Source organism: Pseudophryne corroboree, chromosome 12 (genome assembly GCF_028390025.1).
Source record: "Pseudophryne corroboree isolate aPseCor3 chromosome 12, aPseCor3.hap2, whole genome shotgun sequence".
Taxonomy (NCBI): domain Eukaryota; kingdom Metazoa; phylum Chordata; class Amphibia; order Anura; family Myobatrachidae; genus Pseudophryne; species Pseudophryne corroboree.
In genome coordinates this window covers 101734821-101760398 of record NC_086455.1, presented here as the reverse complement: position 1 = coordinate 101760398, position 25578 = coordinate 101734821, and the positions used below count along the sequence as shown (strand labels likewise).

The window sequence follows — 25578 nt, the reverse complement described above, 5'->3', positions numbered from 1 at the left end:
TTTTAGCAGTTGAGCAAAACCATGTGCACTGCGGGGGAGGCAGATATAACATTTGCAGAGAGAGTTAGATTTGGGTGGGTTATTTTGTTTCTGTGCAGGGTAAATACTGGCTGCTTTATTTTTACACTGCAATTTAGATTGCAGATTGAACTCACCACACCCAAATCTATCTCTCTCTGCACATGTTATATCTGCCCCCCCTGCAGTGCACATGGTTTTGCCCAACTGCTAAAAAACATCCTGCTGCGATCAACTTGGAATTACCCCCAGTGTGTGTAAGTGTTACTGGTACAGGGGGCGTTACGTGTGTAAGTGACACTGGTACAGGGGGCTTTACGTGTGTAAGCAGCACTGCTACAGGGGGTGTTACGTGTGTAAGCGGCACTGGTACAGAGGGCGTTATCTGTGTAAACGGTACTGGGAGAGGGGGCATTACGTGTGTAAGCGTCACTGATACAGGGGGCGTTACGTGTGTAAGCGTCACTGGTACAGGGGGGCGTTACGTGTGTAAGCGTCACTGGTACAGGGGGCGTTATGTGTGTAAGCGTCACTGGTACAGGGGGCGTTATGTGTGTAAGCAGCACTGGTACAGGGGGCTTTACGTGTGTAATTGTCACTGCTACAGGGGGTGTTACTTGTGTAAGTGTCACTGGTACAGGGGGGGGGCGTGACATGTGTAAGCGTCACCGGTTCAGGGGGCATTACATGTGTAAGCGTCTCTGGTACAGGGGGCGTTATGTGTGTTAGCAGCACTGGTACAGGGGGCATTACGTGTGTAATTGTCACTGCTACAGGGGGTGTTACTTGTGTAAGTGTCACTGGTACAGGGGGGGGGCGTGACATGTGTAAGCGTCACCGGTTCAGGGGGCATTACATGTGTAAGCGTCTCTGGTACAGGGGGCATTACATGTGTAAGTGTCTCTACTACAGGGGTCATTATGTGCGATGTGTGTTTGTAAAATATGCGAGGGTGCAAATTTATAGTTTGCAGGGGGGCGCCGAACACTCTAGCACCGGGCCAGACTGCACACCCACTGCAGTGCACAGCACTGTCACCTTTTACATTGATTCAGCATCCATACATTACCCTCCGCGATATCACCCTCTCTATCCGCTACATTAACCATCTCGGGGCTTCCAGGCCGGCAGGCCAGGTACTGTGTTGGAGTCAGGGCCTCTGGGGATCTGGGTGCGGCTGTAGTGGCATTTCTGTGACATCACACGTAGAGCAGGCTCCGGGGCTCAGAGAGTGTGCGGCGCAGGGATGCCTATGAAAGTCTTCCGCTGCGCCGCTTTCATACACATCTATGCCGGTGGCTGCAGCAGGTTTTGCTCCACCTGCGGCGCGGCTAGGGAGTGGGGATTGTTGATGCCGGAGGGGGCAGGTGGACTGGCAGCAAGACAGAGTTGATCACTCGCTAGCAGTTTTTAGCAGCCGTGCAAACGCTATGCCGCCGCCCAGTGGGAGTGTATTTTAGCTTAGCACAAGTGGGAACGAAGGGATTGGAGAGTGGGTACAAAAAATTTTTGTGCAGTTTCAGAGCAGCTTCAGACCTACTCGGCAATTGTGATGATCACTTCAGACCATTCAGCTCCTGATTTGACGTCATGAACACGGCCTGCGTTCGGCCAGCCATGCCTGCGTTTTTCCGAACACTCCCTGAAAACGCTCAGTTGACACCCAGAAACGCCCTCTTCCTGTCAATCACTCTGCGGCTGCCTATGCGACTGAAAAGCATCATCGCTAGACCCTGTGTAAAACTACATCGTTCGATGTAATAGTAAGCCGCACGTGCGCATTGTGCTGTATACGCATGCGCAGAGGTTCCGAGTTTTTGCCTGATCGCTGCACAGCGAACGAATGCAGCTAGCGAACAACTTGGAATGACCCCCATAGGACGCTGCAGTAAAAGGATTGTTTTTTCCCCTATCTACAGCACAGAGACTTGCTGCAGATGGAGTGGCATACCCTCCAGCTGCACCTTTTTGCCAGGTACAGGACCGTTTTTTTTTATTGTCTGTACCGTTTTTTGACTCTCCAAGCTTCCATTGAAAGTATAGAAAAAGGGGCGTGACCACGCCGCTGTACCCGTGGCCACGCCCCCTTTTCGAATTTGCATGTTTATGTGCAAATTGTTGGAGGGTATGTTGCTGCAGATGCAGTGGGACTATTTTGGGGTGTGGGGCTGGAGCTGCAGCTCCAGCTCCATCAGTCCCATTGCTAATCCTGCTCTGTGAAAACACAGCAGGCAAAGGGCAGAGCCTCCCATTGGATGTAACCTGTGTGGGAGGGCGTCTCTCGCCCAATCAACTGTGGGCTGGGTGTGATAGACCTGCCACTAACCCAATGAGAGCTCCTAGCCACGCCCAGCGTTAGAAACCCAGGCACAGAATCACAGGGCTATGATATAGGAGATAGGTGTGTGTGTGTGTGTGTGTGTGTGTGTGTGTGTGTGTGTGTGTGTGTGTGTATACAGATATAACAATGCACAGTAAACACTGGATGGATATCACAGAATACTAGCACTAAATATTCAGATAGCAGTACACTTGTTCTTAACTAACACTGTCTAAAATGACATGTAGAATACGTAAGTGTCTGTAAATACACAGCGCTGACAAGACAGGCGGTTTTACAGAGGAGACAGTGCCCAGCAGTCCTGGAAATCAGCCCAGCTATGTAACGGCGCCAAAATCTCTTCAGGGAGTGAGGGAGAGATGCAGCTCCAGGGCGGAAACACCAGCAGTAGATGGCGCCCGGAGCTGGGGGAGGGGCTACAGGTCAGCGCCTTATCCCCTCTGCTAGACTTCACCACTGGGTACTATGGAGCCTATATTAAACGGATTTTAGTAAATCCGACATGTGCTCACTGCCTGGTGGATATAGTGGGGTCCCTGTATGGCCACAGTGTCCATGCCAGCGGCGCAGTCCGTCTCCTGGGACCGCGACTGTATCGCGATTTACCAGCGGGGCCCACCTTGGGGACCTTCTTACCTCTTCCCTGTCGTGCAGCCACGCGATCAAGGAGAGCAGCAGCGGTGGTGTGCCTAGAAACCGGTGCGTCCCCACTGCAAGTACCTGGGAACCAGGCCGCGGGAGTATGCAGCGCCGCTGAGGGAGGGGATGGAGCCGCAGCACAGCATGTCAGAATGACATAAAAGTGCTGTGGTCCATGAAGTCTTCTTAAAAGCTATTTTCAGGGCTGCCTAGCGAAGCCCCCCTCGTTAGTGACCTGCACTGCAGGCACCAACTTACAAACTGAGCTCCAGTGCCTGGAGGCGGGGCTATAGAGGAGGCGGTGCAGTGCGTCCTGGGAACAGTCAAAGCTTTAGCCTGTTGGTGCCTCGGATCAAGATCCAACTCTACGCCCCCAATGTTATTCCCTGTGGAATACCAGTGTATCCTGCTGCAGAAATTATATATTTTTTGCTCATTGTGACATTGTGGAGAAGATACATTATGCAATATGGTAACTTGTACAACAAAGTCTCCAACTTGTAGGAGTGTACTCTCTTTCTTGTCTAATGTGAGGACTGCTGTGCTGGTGAGAATATTACTCACAGTTGGTTCTGTAGCTCTGCCGTGTCCTGTACGGTTCCAAGTTGATTTACTATCCTCTGTATTTCAGAAGCTGCATGGGACAGAGAAAGTTATTGGCAGCATGTTCAGGTGCACTTTTTAGTGCATCATTTAGTACAGAGAGCCTCAATGTTTATCAGGTTAAAACCATTAAGACAGTAGAGCAATTTAAACATGCTTGGGATAGGCATATGAATATCCTTTACAAAGAACGTAGGCTCAAATGTATTAAGCCTTAACACGAGATAAAGTGGAGACGGATAAAGAGTGATAAATGACCAGTCAATCAGCTTCCTAACTGCTATGTCACAAGCTGTGTTTGAAAAATGATAGGATCTGATTGGCTGGTCAATTATCAATCTTTATCCATCTCCTCTTTATCTCTTATTAGGGCTTAATACATTTGGGCCTAAGGATCATATAGGGTTGAAGTTATCCCAAGTAAAAAAAAAATAAGAATTTACTTACCGATAATTCTATTTCTCGGAGTCCGTAGTGGATGCTGGGGTTCCTGAAAGGACCATGGGGGGAATAGCGGCTCCGCAGGAGACAGGGCACAAAAAGTAAAGCTTTAGGATCAGGTGGTGTGCACTGGCTCCTCCCCCTATGACCCTCCTCCAAGCCTCAGTTAGGATACTGTGCCCGGACGAGCGTACACAATAAGGAAGGATTTTGAATCCCGGGTAAGACTCATACCAGCCACACCAATCACACTGTACAACCTGTGATCTGAACCCAGTTAACAGTATGATAACAGCGGAGCCTCTGAAAAGATGGCTCACAACAATAATAACCCGATTTTTGTAACTATGTACAAGTAATGCAGATAATCCGCACTTGGGATGGGCGCCCAGCATCCACTACGGACTCCGAGAAATAGAATTATCGGTAAGTAAATTCTTATTTTCTCTATCGTCCTAGTGGATGCTGGGGTTCCTGAAAGGACCATGGGGATTATACCAAAGCTCCCAAACGGGCGGGAGAGTGCGGATGACTCTGCAGCACCGAATGAGAGAACTCCAGGTCCTCCTTAGCCAGGGTATCAAATTTGTAGGATTTTACAAACGTGTTTGCCCCTGACTAAATAGCCGCTCGGCAAAGTTGTAAAGCCGAGACCCCTCGGGCAGCCGCCCAAGATGAGCCCACCTTCCTTGTGGAATGGGCATTTACATATTTTGGCTGTGGCAGGCCTGCCACAGAATGTGCAAGCTGAATTGTATTACACATCCAACTAGCAATAGTCTGCTTAGAAGCAAGAGCACCCAGTTTGTTGGGTGCATACAGGATAACAGCAAGTCAGTTTTCCTGACTCCAGCCGTCCTGGAACCTATACTTTCAGGGCCCTGACAACATCCAGCACCTTGGAGTCCTCCAAGTCCCTAGTAGGCGCAAGGCACCACAATAAGCTGGTTCAGGTGAAACACTGACACCACCTTAGGGAGAGAACTGGGGACGAGTCCGCAGCTCTGCCCTGTCCGAATGGACAAACAGATATGGGCTTTTTTGAGAAAAAACCCACCAATTTGACACTCGCCTGGCCCAGGCCAGGGCCAAGAGCATGGTCACTTTTCATGTGATATGCTTCAAATCCACAGATTTGACTGGTTTTAAACCAATGTGATTTGAGGAATCCCAGAACTACGTTGAGATCCCACAGTGCCACTGGAGGCACAAAAGGGGGTTGTATATGCAATACTCCCTTGACAAACTTCTGGACTTCAGGAACTGAAGCCAATTCTTTCTGGAAGAAAATCGACAGGGCCGAAATTGGAACCTTAATGGGCCCCAATTTGAGGCCCATAGACACTCCTGTTTGCAGGAAATGCAGGAATCGACCGAGTTGAAATTTCTTCGTGGGGCCTTCCTGGCCTCACACCACGCAACATATTTTCGCCACATGTGGTGATAATGTTGTGCGGTCACCTCCTTCCTGGCTTTGACCAGGGTAGGAATGACCTCTTCCGGAATGCCTTTTTCCCTTAGGATCCGGCGTTCCACCGCCATGCCGTCAAACGCAGCTGCGGTAAGTCTTGGAACAGACATGGTACTTGCTGAAGCAAGTCCCTTCTTAGCGGCAGAGGCCATAAGTCCTCTGTGAGCATCTCTTGAAGTTCCGGGTACCAAGTCCTTCTTGGCCAATCCGGAGCCATGAGTATAGTTCTTACTCCTCTACGTCTTATAATTCTCAGTACCTTAGGTATGAGAAGCAGAGGAGGGAACACATACACTGACTGGTACACCCACGGTGTTACCAGAACGTCCACAGCTATTGCCTGAGGGTCTCTTGACCTGGTGCAATACCTGTCCCGTTTTTTGTTCAGACGGGACGCCATCATGTCCACCTTTGGTATTTCCCAACGGTTCACAATCATGTGGAAAAACTTCCCGATGAAGTTTCCACTCTCCCGGGTGGAGGTCGTGCCTGCTGAGGAAGTCTGCTTCCCAGTTTCCACCCCCGGAATGAAACACTGCTGACAGTGCTATCACATGATTTTCCGCCCAGCGAAAAGTCCTTGCAGTTTTTGCCATTGCCCTCCTGCTTCTTGTGCCGCCCTGTCTGTTTACGTGGGCGACTGCCGTGATGTTTTTCCCACTGGATCAATACCGGCTGACCTTGAAGCAGAGGTCTTGCTAAGCTTAGAGCATTATAAATTTACCCTTAGCTCCAGTATATTTATGTGGAGAAAAGTCTCCAGACTTGATCACACTCCCTGGAAATTTTTTCCTTGTGTGACTGCTCCCCAGCCTCTCGGGCTGGCCTCCGTGGTCACCAGCATCCAATCCTGAATGCCGAATCTGCGGCCCTCTAGAAGATGAGCACTCTGTAACCACCACAGAGAGACACCCTTGTCCTTGGATATAGGGTTATCCGCTGATGCATCTGAAGATGCGATCCGGACCATTTGTCCAGCAGATCCCACTGAAAAGTTCTTGCGTGAAATCTGCCGAATGGAATTGCTTCGTAGGAAGCCACCATTTTTACCAGGACCCTTGTGCAATGATGCACTGACACTTTTCCTGGTTTTAGGAGGTTCTTGACTAGCTCGGATAACTCCCTGGCTTTCTCTTCCGGGAGAAACACCTTTTTCTGGACTGTGTCCAGAATCATCCCTAGGCACAGCAGACGTGTCGTCAGGATCAGCTGCGATTTTGGAATATTTAGAATCCATCCGTGCTGTTGTAGCAGTATCCGAGATAGTGCTACTCCGACCTCCAACTGTTCCCTGGACTTTGCCCTTATCAGGAGATCGTCCAAGTAAGGGGTAATTAAGACGCCTTTTCTTCGAAGAAGAATCATCATTTCGGCCATTACCTTGGTAAAGACCCGGGGTGCCGTGGACAATCCAAACGGCAGCGTCTGAAACTGACAGTGACAGTTCTATACCACGAACCTGAGGTACCCTTAGTGAGAAGGGCAAATTTGGGACATGGAGGTAAGCATCCCTGATGTCCCGGGACACTATATAGTCCCCTTCTTCCTGGTTCGTTATCACTGCTCTGAGTGACTCCATCTTGATTTGAACCTTTGTAAGTGTTCAAATTTTTTTAGATTTAGAATAGGTCTCACCTAGCCTTCTGGCTTCAGTACCACAATATAGTGTGGAATAATACCCCTTTCCTTGTTGTAGGAGGGGTAATTTGATTATCACCTGCTGGGAATACAGCTTGTGAATTTTTTCCCATACTGCCTCCTTGTCGGAGGGATACCTTGGTAAAGCAGACTTCAGGAGCCTGCGAGGGGGAAACGTTTCGACATTCCAATCTGTACCCCTGGGATACTACTTGTAGGATCCAGGGGTCCTGTACGGTCCCAGCGTCATGCTGAGAGCTTGGCAGAAGCGGTGGAAGGCTTCTGTTCCTGGGAATGGGCTGCCTGCTGCAGTCTTCTTCCCTTTCCTCTATCCCTGGGCAAATATGACTCTTATAGGGACGAAAGGACTGAGGCTGAAAAGACGGTGTCTTTTTCTGCAGAGATGTGACTTAGGGTAAAAACGGTGGATTTTCCAGCAGTTGCCGTGGCCACCAGGTCCGATGGACCGACCCCAAATAACTCCTCTTCCTTTATACGGCAATACACCTTTGTGCCGTTTGGAATCTGCATCACCTGACCACTGTCGTGTCCATAAACATCTTCTGGCAGATATGGACATCGCATTTACTCTTGATGCCAGAGTGCAAATATCCCTCTGTGCATCTCGCATATATAGAAATGCATCCTTTAAATGCTCTATAGTCAATAAAATACTGTCCCTGTCAAGGGTATCAATATTTTTAGTCAGGGAATCCGACCAAGCCACCCCAGCTCTGCACATCCAGGCTGAGGCAATCGCTGGTCGCAGTATAACACCAGTATGTGTGTATATACTTTTATATGATATTTTCCAGCCTCCTGTCAGCTGGCTCCTTGAGGACGGCCCTATCTATAGACGGTACCGCCACTTGTTTTGATAAGCGTGTGAGCGCCTTATCCACCCTAAGGGGTGTTTCCCAACGCGCCCTAACTTCTGGCGGGAAAGGGTATACCGCCAATAATTTTCTATCGGGGGGAACCCACGCATCATCACACACTTCATTTAATTTATCTGATTCAGGAAAAACTACAGGTAGTTTTTTCACATCCCACATAATACCCTCTTTTGTGGTACTTGTAGTATCAGAAATATGTAACACCTCCTTCATTGCCCTTAACGTGTGGCCCTAATAAGGAATACGTTTGTTTATTCACCGTCGACACTGGATTCCGTGTCTGTGTCGACCGACTAAGGTAAACGGGCGTTTTAAAACCCCTGACGGTGTTTTTGAGACGTCTGGACCGGTACTAATTGTTTGTCGGCCGTCTCATGTCGTCAACCGACCTTGCAGCGTGTTGACATTATCACGTAATTCCCTAAATAAGCCATCCATTCCGGTGTCGACTCCCTAGAGAGTGACATCACCATTACAGGCAATTGCTCCGCCTCCTCACCAACATCGTCCTCATACATGTCGACACACACGTACCGACACACAGCACACACACAGGGAATGCTCTGATAGAGGACAGGACCCACTAGCCCTTTGGAGAGACAGAGGGAGAGTTTGCCAGCACACACCAAAAAACGCTATAATTATATAGGGACAACCTTATATAAGTGTTTTCCCTTATAGCATCTTTTTATATATTTCTAACGCCAAATTAGTGCCCCCCCTCTCTGTTTTAACCCTGTTTCTGTAGTGCAGTGCAGGGGAGAGCCTGGGAGCCTTCCCTCCAGCCTTTCTGTGAGGGAAAATGGCGCTGTGTGCTGAGGAGATAGGCCCCGCCCCGTTTTCGGCGGGCTCGTCTCCCGCTCTTCAACGGATTCTGGCAGGGGTTAAATATCTCCATATAGCCCCCGGAGGCTATATGTGAGGTATTTTTTGCCAAAAAATAGGTTTACATTGCCTCCCAGGGCGCCCCCCTCCCAGCGACCTGCACCCTCAGTGACTGCCGTGTGAAGTGTGCTGAGAGCAATGGCGCACAGCTGCAGTGCTGTGCGCTACCTTAAGAAGACTGAGGAGTCTTCTGCCGCCGATTCTGGACCTTCTTCTCTTTTCAGCATCTGCAAGGGGGCCGGCGGCGAGGCTCCGGTGACCATCCAGGCTGTACCTGTGATCGTCCCTCTGGAGCTAATGTCCAGTAGCCAAAGAAGCCAATCCATCCTGCACGCAGGTGAGTTCACTTCTTCTCCCCTAAGTCCCTCGTTGCAGTGATCCTGTTGCCAGCAGGACTCACTGTAAAATAAAAAACCTAAGCTAAACTTTTCTAAGCAGCTCTTTAAGAGAGCCACCTAGATTGCACCCTTCTCGGCCGGGCACAAAAATCTAACTGAGGCTTGGAGGAGGGTCATAGGGGGAGGAGCCAGTGCACACCACCTGATCCTAAAGCTTTACTTTTTGTGCCCTGTCTCCTGCGGAGCCGCTATTCCCCCCATGGTCCTTTCAGGAACCCCAGCATCCACTAGGACGATAGAGAAATAAGAATTTACTCACCGGTAATTCTATTTCTCGTAGTCCGTAGTGGATGCTGGGAACTCCGTAAGGACCATGGGGAATAGCGGGCTCCGAAGGAGGCTGGGCACTCTAGAAAGATTTATGACTACCTGGTGTGCACTGGCTCCTCCCACTATGACCCTCCTCCAAGCCTCAGTTAGGACACTGTGCCCGGACGAGCTGACATAATAAGGAAGGATTTTGAATCCCGGGTAAGACTCATACCAGCCACACCAATCACACTGTACAACTCGTGATACTATATCCAGTTTGACAGTATGAAAAACAACTGAGCCTCTCAACAGATGGCTCAACAATAACCCTTTAGTTAACAATAACTATTTACAAGTATTGCAGACAATCCGCACTTGGGATGGGCGCCCAGCATCCACTACGGACTACGAGAAATAGAATTACCGGTGAGTAAATTCTTATTTTCTCTGACGTCCTAGTGGATGCTGGGAACTCCGTAAGGACCATGGGGATTATACCAAAGCTCCCAAATGGGCGGGAGAGTGCGGATGACTCTGCAGCACCGAATGAGAGAACTCTAGGTCCTCCTCAGCCAGGGTATCAAATTTGTAGAATTTTGCAAACGTGTTTGCCCCTGACCAAGTAGCTGCTCGGCAAAGTTGTAAAGCCGAGACCCCTCGGGCAGCCGCCCAAGATGAGCCCACCTTCCTTGTGGAATGGGCATTTACAGATTTTGGCTGTGGCAGGCCTGCCACAGAATGTGCAAGCTGAATTGTACTACAAATCCAGCGAGCAATAGTCTGCTTAGAAGCAGGAGCACCCAGCTTGTTGGGTGCATACAGGATAAACAGCGAGTCAGATTTTCTGACTCCAGCCGTCCTGGAAACATATATTTTCAGGGCCCTGACAACGTCTAGCAACTTGGAGTCCTCCAAATCCTTAGTAGCCGCAGGCACCACAAGAGGCTGGTTCAGGTGAAACGCTGACACCACCTTAGGTAGAAACTGGGGACGAGTCCTCAATTCTGCCCTATCCATATGGAAAATCAGATAAGGGCTTTTACATGATAAAGCCGCCAATTCTGACACTCGCCTGGCTGAAGCCAAGGCCAATAACATGACCACTTTCCACGTGAGATATTTTAGATCCACGGTTTTTAGTGGCTCAAACCAATGTGATTTTAAGAAACTCAACACCACATTGAGATCCCAAGGTGCCACAGGGGGCACAAACGGGGGCTGAATATGCAGCACTCCTTTCACAAATGTCTGAACTTCAGGCACTGAAGCTAGTTCTTTTTGAAAGAAAATCGACAGAGCCGAGATCTGTACTTTAATGGAGCCTAGCTTTAGGCCCATATTCACTCCTGCTTGCAGGAAATGCAGAAATCGACCCAGCTGAAATTCCTCTGTTGGGGCCTTTTTTGCCTCGCACCATGCAACATATTTCCGCCATATGCGGTGATAATGCTTTGCCGTAACATCTTTCCTGGCCTTAATAAGCGTAGGAATTACTTCTTCCGGAATACCCTTTTCCTTCAGGATCCGGTGTTCAACCGCCATGCCGTCAAACGCAGCCGCGGTAAGTCTTGGAACAGACAGGGCCCCTGCTGTAGCAGGTCCTGTCTGAGCGGTAGAGGCCACGGGTCCTCTGAGAGCATCTCTTGAAGTTCCGGGTACCACGCTCGTCTTGGCCAATCCGGAACCACGAGAATTGTGTTTACTCCTCGCTTTCTTATTCTTCTCAATACCTTTGGTATGAGAGGCAGAGGAGGGAACACATAAACCGACTGGTACACCCACGGTGTCACTAGAGCGTCCACAGCTATCGCCTGAGGGTCCCTTGACCTGGCGCAATATCTTTTTAACTTTTTGTTGAGGCGGGACGCCATCATGTCCACCTGTGGTTTTTCCCAACGGTTTACCAGCATCTGGAAAACTTCTGGATGAAGTCCCCACTCTCCCGGGTGGAGGTCGTGTCTGCTGAGGAAGTCTGCTTCCCAGTTGTCCACTCCCGGAATGAACACTGCTGACAGTGCTAGTACATGATTCTCCGCCCATCTGAGAATTCTTGTGGCTTCTGCCATCGCCATCCTGCTTCTTGTGCCTCCCTGTCGATTTACATGGGCGACTGCCGTGATGTTGTCTGACTGGATCAGCACCGGCTGGTGTAGGAGCAGGGATTTTGCTTGACTTAGGGCATTGTAGATGGCCCTTAGTTCCAGAATATTTATGTGAAGGGAAGTCTCCTGACTCGACCATAGTCATTGGAAGTTTCTTCCCTGTGTGACTGCCCCCCAGCCTCGAAGGCTGGCATCCGTGGTCACCAGGACCCAGTCCTGTATGCCGAACCAGCGGCCCTCTAGAAGATGGGCACTCTGCAGCCACCACAGTAGAGACACCCTGGTTCTTGGAGACAGGGTTATTAAGCGATGCATCTGAAGATGCGATCCGGACCACTGGTCCAACAGGTCCCACTGAAAGATTCTGGCATGGAACCTGCCGAAGGGAATTGCTTCCCGCGTCGTCGGAACCAGCTGTGACTTTGGGATATTCAGAATCCAGCCGTGCTGGTGCAGCACCTCCTGAGATAGTGCTACTCCCACCAACAACTGTTCCTTGGACCTCGCTTTTATTAGGAGATCGTCCAAGTACGGGATAATTAAAACTCCCTTTTTTTGAAGGAGTATCATCATTTCCGCCATAACCTTGGTAAATACCCTCGGTGCCGTGGACAGTCCAAACGGCAGCGTCTGGAATTGGTAATGGCAATTCTGTACCACAAATCTGAGGTACTCCTGGTGAGGATGGTAAATGGGGACATGCAAGTAAGCATCCTTGATGTCCAGGGATACCATGTAATCCCCCTCGTCCAGGCTTGCAATAACCGCCCTGAGCGATTCCATCTTGAACTTGAATTTTTTTATGTATGTGTACAAGGATTTCAAATTTAAAATGGGTCTCACCGAACCGTCTGGTTTCGGTACCACAAATAGTGTGGAATAGTAACCCCGGCCTTGTTGAAGTAGGGGTACCTTGATTATCACCTGCTGGGAATACAGCTTGTGAATTGCCGCTAGCACCGCCTCCCTGTCTGAGGGAGCAATCGGCAAGGCAGATTTTAGAAACCGGTGGGGTGGAGACGCCTCGAATTCCAGTTTGTACCCCTGAGATACTATTTGAAGGATCCAGGGATCCACCTGTGAGCGAGCCCACTGATCGCTGAAATTCTTGAGGCGGCCCCCCACCGTACCTGGCTCCGCCTGTGGAGCCCCACCGTCATGCGGCGGACTTGGAAGAAGAAGCGGGGGAGGACTTTTGCTCCTGGGAACCTGCTGTTTGTTGCAGCCTTTTTCCCCTACCTCTGCCTCTGGACAGAAAAGACCCGCCTTTTCCACGCCTGTTTTTCTGGGTCCGAAAGGACTGAACCTGATAAAATGGCGCCTTCTTAGGCTGTGAGGGGACATGGGGTAAAAATGCTGACTTCCCAGACGTTGCTGTGGAAACTAGGTCCGAGAGACCATCCCCAAATAATTCCTCACCCTTACATGGCAAAACTTCCATGTGCCTTTTAGAATCTGCATCTCCTGTCCACTGGCGAGTCCATAAGCCTCTCCTAGCAGAAATGGACAATGCACTTACTTTAGATGCCAGTCGGCAGATTTCCCTCTGTGCATCTCTCATATATAAGACTGAGTCTTTGATATGGTCTATGGTTAGCAGGATCGTGTCTCTGTCTAATGTGTCAATATTTTCTGACAGTTTATCTGACCACGCAGCGGCAGCACTGCACATCCAAGCTGACGCAATAGCTGGCCTAAGTATAATGCCTGAGTGTGTATATACAGACTTCAGGATCGCCTCCTGCTTTCTATCAGCAGGTTCCTTGAGGGCGGCCGTATCCGGAGATGGTAGTGCCACCTTTTTAGACAAACGTGTGAGCGCTTTATCCACCTTAGGAGGTGTTTCCCAACGTGACCTATCCTCTGGCGGGAAAGGGAACGCCATTAGTACCTTCTTAGGAATTACCAATTTTTTATCAGGGAAAGCCCACGCTTCTTCACACACTTCATTTAATTCATCTGATGGGGGGAAAACTACGGGTAGTTTTTTCTCCCCAAACATATTACCCTTTTTAGTGGTACCTGTATTTATATCAGAAATGTGTAACACCTCTTTCATTGCCTCAATCATGCAGTGAATGGCCTTAGTGGGCATCAGGTTAGACTCATCGTCGTCGACACTGGTGTCAGTATCAGTGTCGACATCTGGGTCTGCGGTCTGAGGTAGCGGGCGTTTTAGAGCCCCTGATGACCTGTGCGACGCCTGGACAGGCACGAGCTGAGAAGTCGGCTGTCCCACATTTGGCATGTCGTCAAATTTCTTATGTAAGGAGTCTATACGTGCACTCATTTCTTTCCATAAGCTCAACCACTCAGGTGTCTGCCCCGCAGGGGGTGACATCCCTTCTAAAGGCATCTGCTCCGTCTCCACATCATTATCCTCATCAAACATGTCGACACAGCCGTACCGACACACCGCACACACACAGGGAATGCTCCAACAGAGGACAGGACCCACAAAAGCCCTTTGGGGGGACAGAGTGAGAGTATGCCAGCACACACCAGAGCGCTATATAATGCAGGGACTAACTGAGTTATGTCCCCTATAGCTGCTTTTTCTATATAATTGTATACTGCGCCTAAATTTAGTGCCCCCCCTCTTTTTTACCCTTTTCTGTAGTGTAGACTGCAGGGGAGAGCCAGGGAGCTTCCTTCCAGCGGATCTGTGAAGGAGAAATGGCGCCAGTGTGCTGAGGGAGATAGCTCCGCCCCTTTTCCGCGGACTATTCTCCCGCTTTTTCCTATATTCTGGCAGGGGTATTTTCCACATATATAGCCTCTGGGGCTATATATTGTGGTATTTTTGCCAGCCAAGGTGTTATTATTGCTTCTCAGGGCGCCCCCCCCCCCAGCGCTCTGCACCCTCAGTGACCGGAGTGTGAAGTGTGTGTGAGGAGCAATGGCGCACAGCTGCAGTGCTGTGCGCTACCTTGGTGAAGACTGATGTCTTCTGCCGCCGATTTTCCGGACCTCTTCTTGCTTCTGGCTCTGTAAGGGGGACGGCGGCGCGGCTCCGGGACCGAACACCAAGGCTGGGCCTGCGGTCGATCCCTCTGGAGCTAATGGTGTCCAGTAGCCTAAGAAGCCCAAGCTGGCTGCAAGCAGGCAGGTTCGCTTCTTCTCCCCTTAGTCCCTCGCTGCAGTGAGCCTGTTGCCAGCAGGTCTCACTGAAAATAAAAAACCTAAATCTATACTTTCTTTCTAAGGGCTCAGGAGAGCCCCTAGTGTGCATCCAACCTCGGCCGGGCACAAAATCTAACTGAGGCTTGGAGGAGGGTCATAGTGGGAGGAGCCAGTGCACACCAGGTAGTCATAAATCTTTCTAGAGTGCCCAGCCTCCTTCGGAGCCCGCTATTCCCCATGGTCCTTACGGAGTTCCCAGCATCCACTAGGACGTCAGAGAAATAAGAAAAAAAGGCAAGTTGGGCCAAGTGGTTCTCATCTGCCATCAAATTCTAGGTTTAATTTTCTATATAACAATATGTAGCCCAATCACAAAGCATACAGTAATTCATAATTGTCAAATTACTGAGAGGAAGAGGGAGAAAATGGTTATACTGTATGCCTTGCCTGCACAACAAGAACACATGGAGATTTGCTGGGAACACCAGTTCAAAGCTCGGTGCCAAACCATTATCTTGTGGTAGTGAACAAATGCTAATATTAGACTGCAAGTTAAACTGAAGAACAAAAAAGTGTCTAACAAGCATTATGGAGCCCCGGAATGCAGGCTTCACGGTATCAGCAATTATAAATCGATACTTACAGCTTTTTACACCCACTAGCAGTACAACTGTGAACAATATGTTCGTGGTTGTAGTGCCAGCACACGTACAGTACATTGTTTTAAGTAGCACACTTGCCAGCATCCCAGTACCTGCCTCCAAAGTCCACATACTGCTTGTCAACACTGTGATTGTCAACACGCTGTATGAATCTCTCCTTCTATATGGAATAATGAATAAACATTATGGTCTCTTATAAATGTAAGCCAAATTTTAAGTTGGTACTTCTCATTTTTGTTTCACTTTGAGTCAGTGCAAAAGCCCAAATTCCAGTATTGAAGTTGTGCAGCCCTAGCTAAAAGCAATCCTATATAGCAGCGGTGGCCAACCCGCGGCTCTCGAGCCGCATGCGGCTCTTTCATCCTCCGCATGCGGCTTGATCCGCTCCCAGCCACCGCTGCCCGACACACAGCAACTTTGAAGGCTTAGAAGTTGCTGTGTGTTAATCTAAGGTCTCTCCGGCGTGTGAGGAGAGGGGAGGAGAGCGCAGCGCGCGCCTCTCCTGCCCCTCTGACTCCTGCGGCGGTGTCGATCTTTAATTCGGTGCCGGCCCATGAGCCAATTAAAGCTAGCGGTCCGGCAGCTAAGCTCCTGATTGGCTGCCGGACAACGAGCTCTGATTGGCTCACGGTCCGGCGCTGAATTGAAGATAGACACCGCCGCCGGAGTCAGAGGAACAGAAGAGGAGCACGCTGTGTTCTCCTCCCCTCCCCTCACAGCAGCAGCACGGTGACCAGCATTTGGGGGGCAGCCACTGTGGGGACATGTGGATCTGCACTGGGGGCATAGCTGGCACTGTGGGGGCATGTGGATCTGCACTGGGGGCATAGCTGGCACTGTGGGGACATGTGGATCTGCACTGGGGGCATAGCTGGCACTGTGGGGGCATGTGGACCTGCAATGGGGGCATAGCTGGCACTGTGGGGGCATGTGGATCTGCACTGGGGGCATAGCTGGCACTGTGGGGGCATGTGGATCTGCACTGGGGGCATAGCTGGCACTGGGGGGGCATGTGGATCTGCACTAGGGGCATAGCTGGCACTGGGGGCATAGCTGGCACTGTGGGGGCATGTGTATCTGCACTGGGGGCATAGCTGGCACTGTGGGGGCATGTGGATCTGCACTGGGGGCATATCTGGCACTGTGGGAGCATGTGGATCTGCACTGGGGGCATATCTGGCACTGTGGGGGCATGTTTATCTGCACTGGGGGCATATCTGGCACTGTGGGGGCATGTGTATCTGCACTGGGGGCATATCTGGCACTGTGGGGGCATGTGTATCTGCACTGGGAGTATATCTGGCACTGTGGGGGCATGTCTGGCACTGTGGGGACATGTGTATCTGCACTGGGGGCACATCTGGCACTGTGGGGGCATGTGTATCTGCACTGGGGCATATCTGGCACTGTAAGGACATGTGTATCTGGCACTGGGGGCATATCTGGCACTGTAAGGACATGTGTATCTGGCACTGGGGGCATATCTGGCACTGTAAGGACATGTGTATCTGGCACTGGGGGCATACCTGGCACTGTTAGGACATGTGTATCTGGCACTGGAGGCATAGCTTGCACTGTGTGGACATGTGTATCTGGCACTGGGGGCATAGCTGGCACTGTAAGGACATGCATAGCTGGCACTGTGGAGAAGTGTATCTGCACTGGGGGCATATCTGGCACTGGAGGCATATCTGGCACTGTGGGGGCATGTGTATCTGGCACTGGGGGCATAGCTGGCACTGTGGGGACATGTGTATCTGTCACTGGGGCATAGCTGGCACTGTGGGGGCATGTGTATCTGGTACTGTGGGGGCATGTGTATCTGGCACTGGGGGCATAAATTTATCTGGCACTGTGTGGACATATGTGTATCTGGCACTGTGGAGGGGGGTATCTGTATCTGGCACTGTGGAGGCACCCATTTTTTGTGTATGTGGCACTGTACTGGGGCATTATATGTATGTGGCACTGTACAACATGACTAAAAACGGGGTTATGACACAAGGTCATACTCCTACAAATGTCATACCGAAAGGTGTGCGTACAAAAAAGGGGTGTGGCTTTGTGAAAACTAGGCCATGCCCTCATTTTTGGGCACGCGCCTACGGCGCGCGTATGATAGTGGCTCTTGCCCTTTACTACGGATCTTTTCTGGATCTTTGCCTCTGACTGGTTGGCCACCCCTGCTATATCGAATCTCATGAACACTGATATCTTAGTAAATATGTGACATGCTAGGTTTTGATATTTGACTGACTGTCTTTACAGTACAGACTGCTGTGTGAGGTACTTTTGTTGTTTGTGATTGAAGAAGGGAGAAAATGCTCCTTTATACTTTACCGGTTTAAAGTTCAAAAATATAAAGACCGAATCAAACTGCATATATGGTGAAATAACCTGTGTCAATGAAAGTCTAAGTGAAAAGATGTTAAATCAACCTCTGCGAGGTACTGTACACAATTAAACACGACAATTTTGCTCACCTTTCAGTGCAGAATTACTAAGTAGCAGAATTTGCAATACTCTTGATCACATGCTGGGTACCGCCCATCACAGGGCAAGGCCACCCTGCATGCTAACCCGGCGTCCAAAGGAAGCATCCTGGGAAGCGGCAGTATCGAAGTCATAGAACCTTATGAACGTGTTCACTGAGGACCACGTAGCCGCCTTGCACAATTGTTCAAGTGTCGCACCACGGCGGGCCGCCCAAGAAGGCCCAACGGACCGAGTAGAATGGGCCGTAATGTGAGCAGGAGCTGACAGACCAGCCTTCACATAAGCATGTGCAATCGCCATTCTAATCCATTTGGCCAAAGTCTGCTTGTGAAATCCAAACAGAACAAAGAGAGAATCAGATTTCCTAATAGAAGCAGTTCTCTTCATATAGATACGGAGAGCCCGTACCACATCCAAAGACCGCTCTTTGGGAGACGGATCAGGAGAAACAAGTGCCGGAACCACAATCTCCTGGTTAAGTTGGAACGAAGAAACCACCTTAGGTGAATATCCTGGACGAGTCCTAAGAACCGCCTGGTCACGGTGAAATATCAGATATAGGGAACTACAAGACAAGGCACCCAAATCCGACACTCTTCTAGCTGAGGCAACAGCCAGCAGAAACACCACCTTAAGAGAAAGCCACTTAAGATCAGCTGAACCAAGACGTTCAAACGGAGACTCTTGTAACGTCTCCAAAACCACCGACAAGTCCCAAGGAGCCACAGGCGGGACATAGGGAGGTTGGATACGCAACACACCCTGAGTAAAGGTATGCACATCAGGTAAGGTTGCAATTTTTCTCTGAAACCACACCAACAAGGCAGAAATGTGAACCTTGAGGGAGGCCAGACGCAGGCCTAAATCCAGGCCCTGCTGAAGAAAAGCCAAAAGCTTGGCTGTACTAAACTTGGAAGCGTCATATTTGTTAGATGCGCACCAAACAAAGTAAACATGCCAGACCCTATGGTAAATCCGAGCAGAAGCCGGTTTCCGGGCCCGCAACATAGTTTTAATGACCGCCTCAGAAAACCCTTTAGCCCTCAAGACGAAAGCTTCAAGAGCCACGCCGTCAAAGACAGTCGGGCCAGGTCCTGGTAGATACAGGGGCCCTGAACGAGGAGGTCTGGGCGTGGTGGAAGTAGAATTTGACGCTCTGACGAGAGGCCCTGGAGGTCTGAAAACCAGTGCCGTCTGGGCCACGCTGGAGCTATGAGAAGCAGGATTCCTCCTTCCTGCTTGAACTTCCGAATTACCCTGGGCAGGAGCGACACCGGAGGGGCAGCCGAAACTTCCACGGCACCGCCAGCGCATCCACGAATGCTGCTTGAGGATCCTTTGTCCTTGCTCCGAAGACCGGAACCTTGTGATTGTGTCGAGACGCCATCAGATCCATGTCTGGAAGGCCCCACCTTTCCACTAGAAGTTGAAACACTTCTGGATGGAGACCCCACTCTCCGGCGTGTACGTCCTGACGACTGAGAAAGTCCGCTTCCCAATTCAGCACTCCCGTAAAGAATATCGCCAATATGGCCGGTAGATGGCGTTCATCCCATTGAAGAATCCGTGAAACTTCCTTCATTGCCAAGCGGCTTCGAGTACCGCCTTGATGATTTATGTAAGCCACTGTGGTGGCGTTGTCCGACTGTATTTGAACAGGATGGTTCTGAATTAAATGATGGACCAGGTTCAATGAGTTGAAGACCGCCCGCAATTCCAGAATGTTGATCGGGAGGAGAGACTCCTCCTTGGTCCACCGACCCTGAAGGGAAAGTCGCTCCAACACCGCGCCCCAACCCCTTAGACTGGCATCTGTCGTCAACAGGACCCAGTCGGATATCCATAAGGGACGGCCCCTGCACAATCGTTGGTCCTGGAGCCACCAGTACAGCAACAGACGGACCTCCGGAGTCAATGAGATCATGTGAGACCTGATCCGGTGAGGCAGGCCGTCCCACTTGGCCAGAATCAGCCTCTGGAGGGGACGATAATGGAATTGAGCATACTCCACCATGTCGAATGCTGACACCATGAGGCCCAGCACCTGCATCGCCGAATGTATCGACACTTGCGGACGAGAGAGGAAGCAACGAATCCTGTCCTGAAGCTTCAGGACTTTCTCCTGAGACTAGAACAACCACTGGTTGTGAATGTCCAATACCGCTCCCAGGTGCACCATGCTATGAGCAGGGACCAGGGAGGATTTCTTCCAGTTGATGAGCCACCCGTGGGCTTGTAGAAACCGGACAGTCAGATCTAGGTGACGTAGGAGAATTTCTGGGGAATTTACCAGGATCAACAAGTCGTCCAGATACGATAGGATCCTGGCCCCTTGACGGTGGAGTACCACCGTCATCACCGCCATAACTTTGGTGAAGACTCATGGAGCCGTGGTTAAACCAAAAGGTAACGCCCGAAACTGGTAATGGAAGTTGCCAACCGCAAACCTCAGGTATTGCTGACGCGACACTGCTATAGGAATATGCACGTAAGCATCCTGTATATCCACGGAGACCATATAATCCCAAGGTTCCAAGGCCAGAACAATAGAGCGAAGGGTTTCCATACGGAACTTGGAGATCTCTCACAAACTTGTTCAAAGCCTTGAGGTTGAGAATGGTCCGGAAGGACCCATTTGTTTTTGGGACTAGAAACAGCGGAGAATAGTACCCCTGGCCTCTCTGAGCAAGAGGCACCTGTACTACCACTCCTGAGTCCAGGAGGGTCTGTACCACCGAATGGAGTCTTTGCCTTTGTCTGGTCCGAAGGGACGTCTGTCAGGCAAAATCGATGAGGGGGGCGGTTTTTGAAGGCTATGGCGTAACCTCGAGTGACGACTTCCCGTACCCAGGCATCTGAAGTGGTCTTCAACCAACCCTGGGTATACCCTAGAAGCCGGCCCCCAACCCTGGGGTCCCCCAAGGGGAGGCCCGCCCCATCATGCGGCAGGCTTATCGGTCTTGGAAGCTGGTGACGGGCAGCCCAGACTCTTTTGGGCTTTGGCTTACCACGTTTGGAAGTGCGGGCCTGTTTGTGGTACACCTAACCTTTTGCTTTACCTGAAGGACGAAAGGGTCGAAAGGAAGTACTTTTAGCCTTCGGCACAGAAGGAGCGGTACTTGGCAGACAGGCAGTTTTGGCAGTAGCCAAATCAGCCAGTATCTTATTTAAGTCCTCCCCAAACAGAATATCTCCCTTGAAAGGGAGTGCCTCCAGGGTTTTTCTAGAATCCAGATCCACGGACCAGGATCTCAGCCACAATATCCGGTGAGCCAGGACTGACGTAGTAGAGGCCTTGGCTGCTAGAATACCGGCATCAGAAGCCGCCTCTTTAATATAGTGAGAAGCTGTGACAATATATGACAAGCACTGTCTAGCATGGTCAGAAGAGATTTCAGCTTCCAACTCTAGGGCCCATGCTACAATAGCCTCTGCAGCCCATGTCGCTGCAATAGTGGGCCTTTGTGCAGCACCCGTGAGGGTGTAAATCGCTTTCAGACAACCCTCGACACGTTTATCCGTAGGCTCTTTCAGAGACGTGATGGTAGTGACCGGTAGAGCTGAGGAAACCACCATCCTTGTCACATGCGAGTCCACTGGTGGAGGCGTCTCCCAATTTTTTGACAGCTCTGACGCAAGGGGATAGCGAGCCAGCATCTTCTTGTGAGGCACAAACTTCTTCCCTGGATTTCCCCAGGATTCCTGATGTATATCCACCAGGTGATCAGAATGAGGTAAAACTTGTTTAACCACCTTCCGACGCTTGAACCTATCTGGTTTCTTAGGAGGGACGGATGGCTCGGGATTATCCGTAATCTGTAGAATCAATTTAATAGCCTCCAAGAGATCAGGAACATCAACTTGTGAGCTACCCTCCCCATCAGCAGTATCTGCATCAGAATCTGTGGGGTCAGTGTAAGCGCCATCTTCATCAGACGAGGTGTCAGTGACAGCAGTGGATTGTGAGGAGGTAAGAGCTCGCTTAGATGACCCCTTGGTCTTAGTCAAGCGAGGGTCAGACTTTTTAGTAGTCAAAGACTGGTTCAATTTCTTCAATTGAGTGGACAAGTTATCTGCCCACGGCGGGTTAGCCTTGGGGACCACATACGGTTGAACCGGCATATGAGGTCCCATAGGGGGCGTTCGTTTAGTAACTAGCATATTTAGAAGCGTGGAGAAAGTAGACCACGGCGGGTCATTATGGACCCCTATTGCCACAGTCCCACTGGGGGGCAAGGTGCCCCCAGAACCAGAGCACTCAGCTGCTATATTCTCCTCATAGTGATCTGTGGCGTCAGCAACACCGGTAGTGTGTTCAGCCCCAGAACCGTTACCCTCAGAAGCAGACATGATATAACTTGCAATATCAGGTAACACAGTACAATTGTCAGCAGCACAATACCTCTTACCCAAACCCCTGCGCAGTGTAGTCAGCACTAGCAGAGATAAAGGAGAGATATGGTGACTAAATCACAGAGAAAATACAATTAGAGTATATCTTGTGAATATCTTATATTACAGTATTATAAACCTGACGCACCAAGCCCCCTCAGGTTATAGAATATAGGGATAGCAAGTTGAGTGAGAGACACGAAATGAAATTCAACCAGCCAGCTAATGCACACACATATAGTCACAGTTGTACAATGCAGAGGTTATTACAAACAATAATACTGCACTGGACTAGCTTATATATAGCTATGTAGTCAATAGATATAACACTGCACTGTAAAAAACTGGATGTATATCACAGGGCACTTGTACCAGAGAACCCTGACTAAATGCACTTTTTCTTAACTACCACTGTCTAAATGACATGTAGAATACTTAAGTGTCTTGTAAAGTCACAGCGCTGACTATCAGGCGGCTTTACAAAGGAGGATTTGCCCAAGCAGTCCCAGGAACCGTGTAGCTGAGAGAAATGGCGCCCAAACACTGACTGGGAGTGAGGGAGAGACAGATATGCAGCTCCAGGGCGGGAACATTTACTGTAAATGGCGCCCTGGGGTTGGGGGAGGGGCTACAGGTCTAAGCCTTATCCCCTCTGCTGGCAAAACCAACTGGTACTGCGGGCCAATGTACAGTAAACAGGTTTATGAGAGAAAACCTGACCTGTACCCTTGCCCTAGTGATCTAGTGGGGTCGCCTGTATGCCAGTGTCCACCCCCAGCGCGAGCGGCCCGCCTCCCACCAGCCGCGCCGGATCGCGATACAGCGCGGGTCCCGCGAACGGGACCCACTTACCACCTCCCGAAGCGCGGCCACGCGATCCCGGAGAGCCCCAGCCGTGTGTCTCTAACTGGAAAAAAAACGAAAAAACGGAGCCTCCTGCTGTAGTTACCCGGCAACCAGGGCACGGGAGTGTAAAGCGCCACTGGGGAGAGCTGGAGCTGCAGCAGTGAATGTCTCCTGACATTTACACACTGCTGCTGCCCTTGTAGTCTTCACTTTTTCTTCAAAAAAAGCTCTTCTTAGGGCTGCTTGGAGCAGCCCCTCTGTTATGTGCCTGCTATCTGCAGCACCAACTACAAAACTGGGCTCCTGTACAGGGAGGCGGGGTTATAGAGGAGGCGGCGCTATGCATCTTGGGAACAGTCAAAGCTTTTGAGCCTGTTGGTGCCTCGGATCAAGATCCTACTCTACACCCATTGTCTTTCCTTGTGGAGCCCAGTGTACCCCGCAGCAGAAAATAGGATTTAAATTACCTACCGGTAAATCCTTTTCTCGTAGTCCGTAGAGGATACAGGGGTCCATTTAGTACTGGGGAATAGACTGGTCCACTAGGAGCCATGGGCACTTTAAGAATTTGATAGATTGGGCTGGCTCCTCCCTCTATGCCCCTCCTACCAGACTCAGTCTAGGAAACTGTGCCCAAGGAGACGGACATACTTCGAGAGAAGGATAGATAAGGATAGTGGTGAGATTTCGAACCAGCACATACAACAAGAGGAAAGCCAAGCTAACCAAACTTGAAACAGGAACAGCAACGGCTTAACCAACATTACTTAAACAAGTAACAGTGCAGAAAGAACGAAGCACTCGGCGGGCGCTCAGTATCCTCTATGGACTATGAGAAAAGGATTTACCGGTAGGTAATTAAAAATAAGAATTTACTTACCGATAATTCTATTTCTCGTAGTCCGTAGTGGATGCTGGGGACTCCGTCAGGACCATGGGGATTAGCGGGCTCCGCAGGAGACAGGGCACATCTAAAAAAGCTTTTAGGTCACATGGTGTGTACTGGCTCCTCCCCCTATGACCCTCCTCCAAGCCTCAGTTAGGTACTGTGCCCGGACGAGCGTACACAATAAGGAAGGATCTTGAATCCCGGGTAAGACTCATACCAGCCACACCAATCACACCGTACAACCTGTGATCTGAACCCAGTTAACAGTATGATAACAAAACGAAGTAGCCTCTGAAAAGATGGCTCACAACAATAGTAATAACCCGATTTTTGTAACAATAACTATGTACAAGCATTGCAGACAATCCGCACTTGGGATGGGCGCCCAGCATCCACTACGGACTACGAGAAATAGAATTATCGGTAAGTAAATTCTTATTTTCTCTAACGTCCTAGTGGATGCTGGGGACTCCGTCAGGACCATGGGGATTATACCAAAGCTCCCAAACGGGCGGGAGAGTGCGGATGACTCTGCAGCACCGAATGAGAGAACTCCAGGTCCTCCTTAGCCAGAGTATCAAAATTTGTAAAATTTTACAAACGTGTTCTCCCCTGACCACGTAGCTGCTCGGCAAAGTTGTAATGCCGAGACTCCTCGGGCAGCCGCCCAGGATGAGCCCACCTTCCTTGCGGAATGGGCATCTACATATTTCGGCTGTGGCAGGCCTGCCACAGAATGTGCAAACTGAATTGTACTACAAATCCAGCGTGCAATAGACAGGAGCACCCAGCTTGTTGGGTGCATACAATATAAACAGCAAGTCAGACTTTCTGACTCCAGCCGTCCTAACTATATATATATATATATATATATATATATATATATTTTTAGGGCCCTGACAACGTCTAGTAACTTGGAGTCCTCCAAGTCCCTAGTAGCCGCAGGCACCACAACAGGTTGTTTTTAGGTGAAAACGCTGACACCCCTTTAGGAAGAAACTGGAGACGAGTCCCAGTTCTGCCCTGTTCAAATGGAAAATTTTAATATGGGCTTTTGTAAGACAAAGCCGCCCATTCTGACAATCACCTGGCCGAGGCCAGGGCTAACAACATGGTCACTTCCCATGTGAGATATTGGTCAACAGCATGGTCACTTTCCATGTGAGATATTTCAAATCCACAGATTTGAGCGGTTCAAACCAATATGATTTTAAGGAATCCCAACACTATGTTGAGATCTCACGGTGCCCCTAGAGGCACAAAAAAGCTGTATATGCAATACACCCTTTACAATCTGGACTTCAGGAACTGAAGTCAATTCTTTCTGGAAGAAAATCTACAGGGCCGAAATTTAAATGTTAATGAACCCCAATTTGAGGCCCAAAACACTCCTGTTTTCAGGAAGTGTAGAAATCGACCTAGTTGAATTTCCGTCGTGGAGCCTTCCTGGCCTCACCCACGCAACATATTTTCACCACATGTGGTG

At 50.0% G+C, this 25578-nt stretch overlaps 1 protein-coding gene across 1 annotated transcript in view; it reads right to left on the bottom strand.

The window, feature by feature from the left end:
* STX7 (syntaxin 7) overlaps positions 1 to 25578 on the bottom strand; it is a 216938-nt gene that overhangs the window by 86605 nt on the left and 104755 nt on the right. The window contains exon 3 of the mRNA XM_063947824.1: positions 3563 to 3632. Within this exon, the coding sequence (XP_063803894.1) occupies positions 3563 to 3632 (70 nt within the window). The remainder of the gene's footprint in view (positions 1 to 3562; positions 3633 to 25578) is intronic.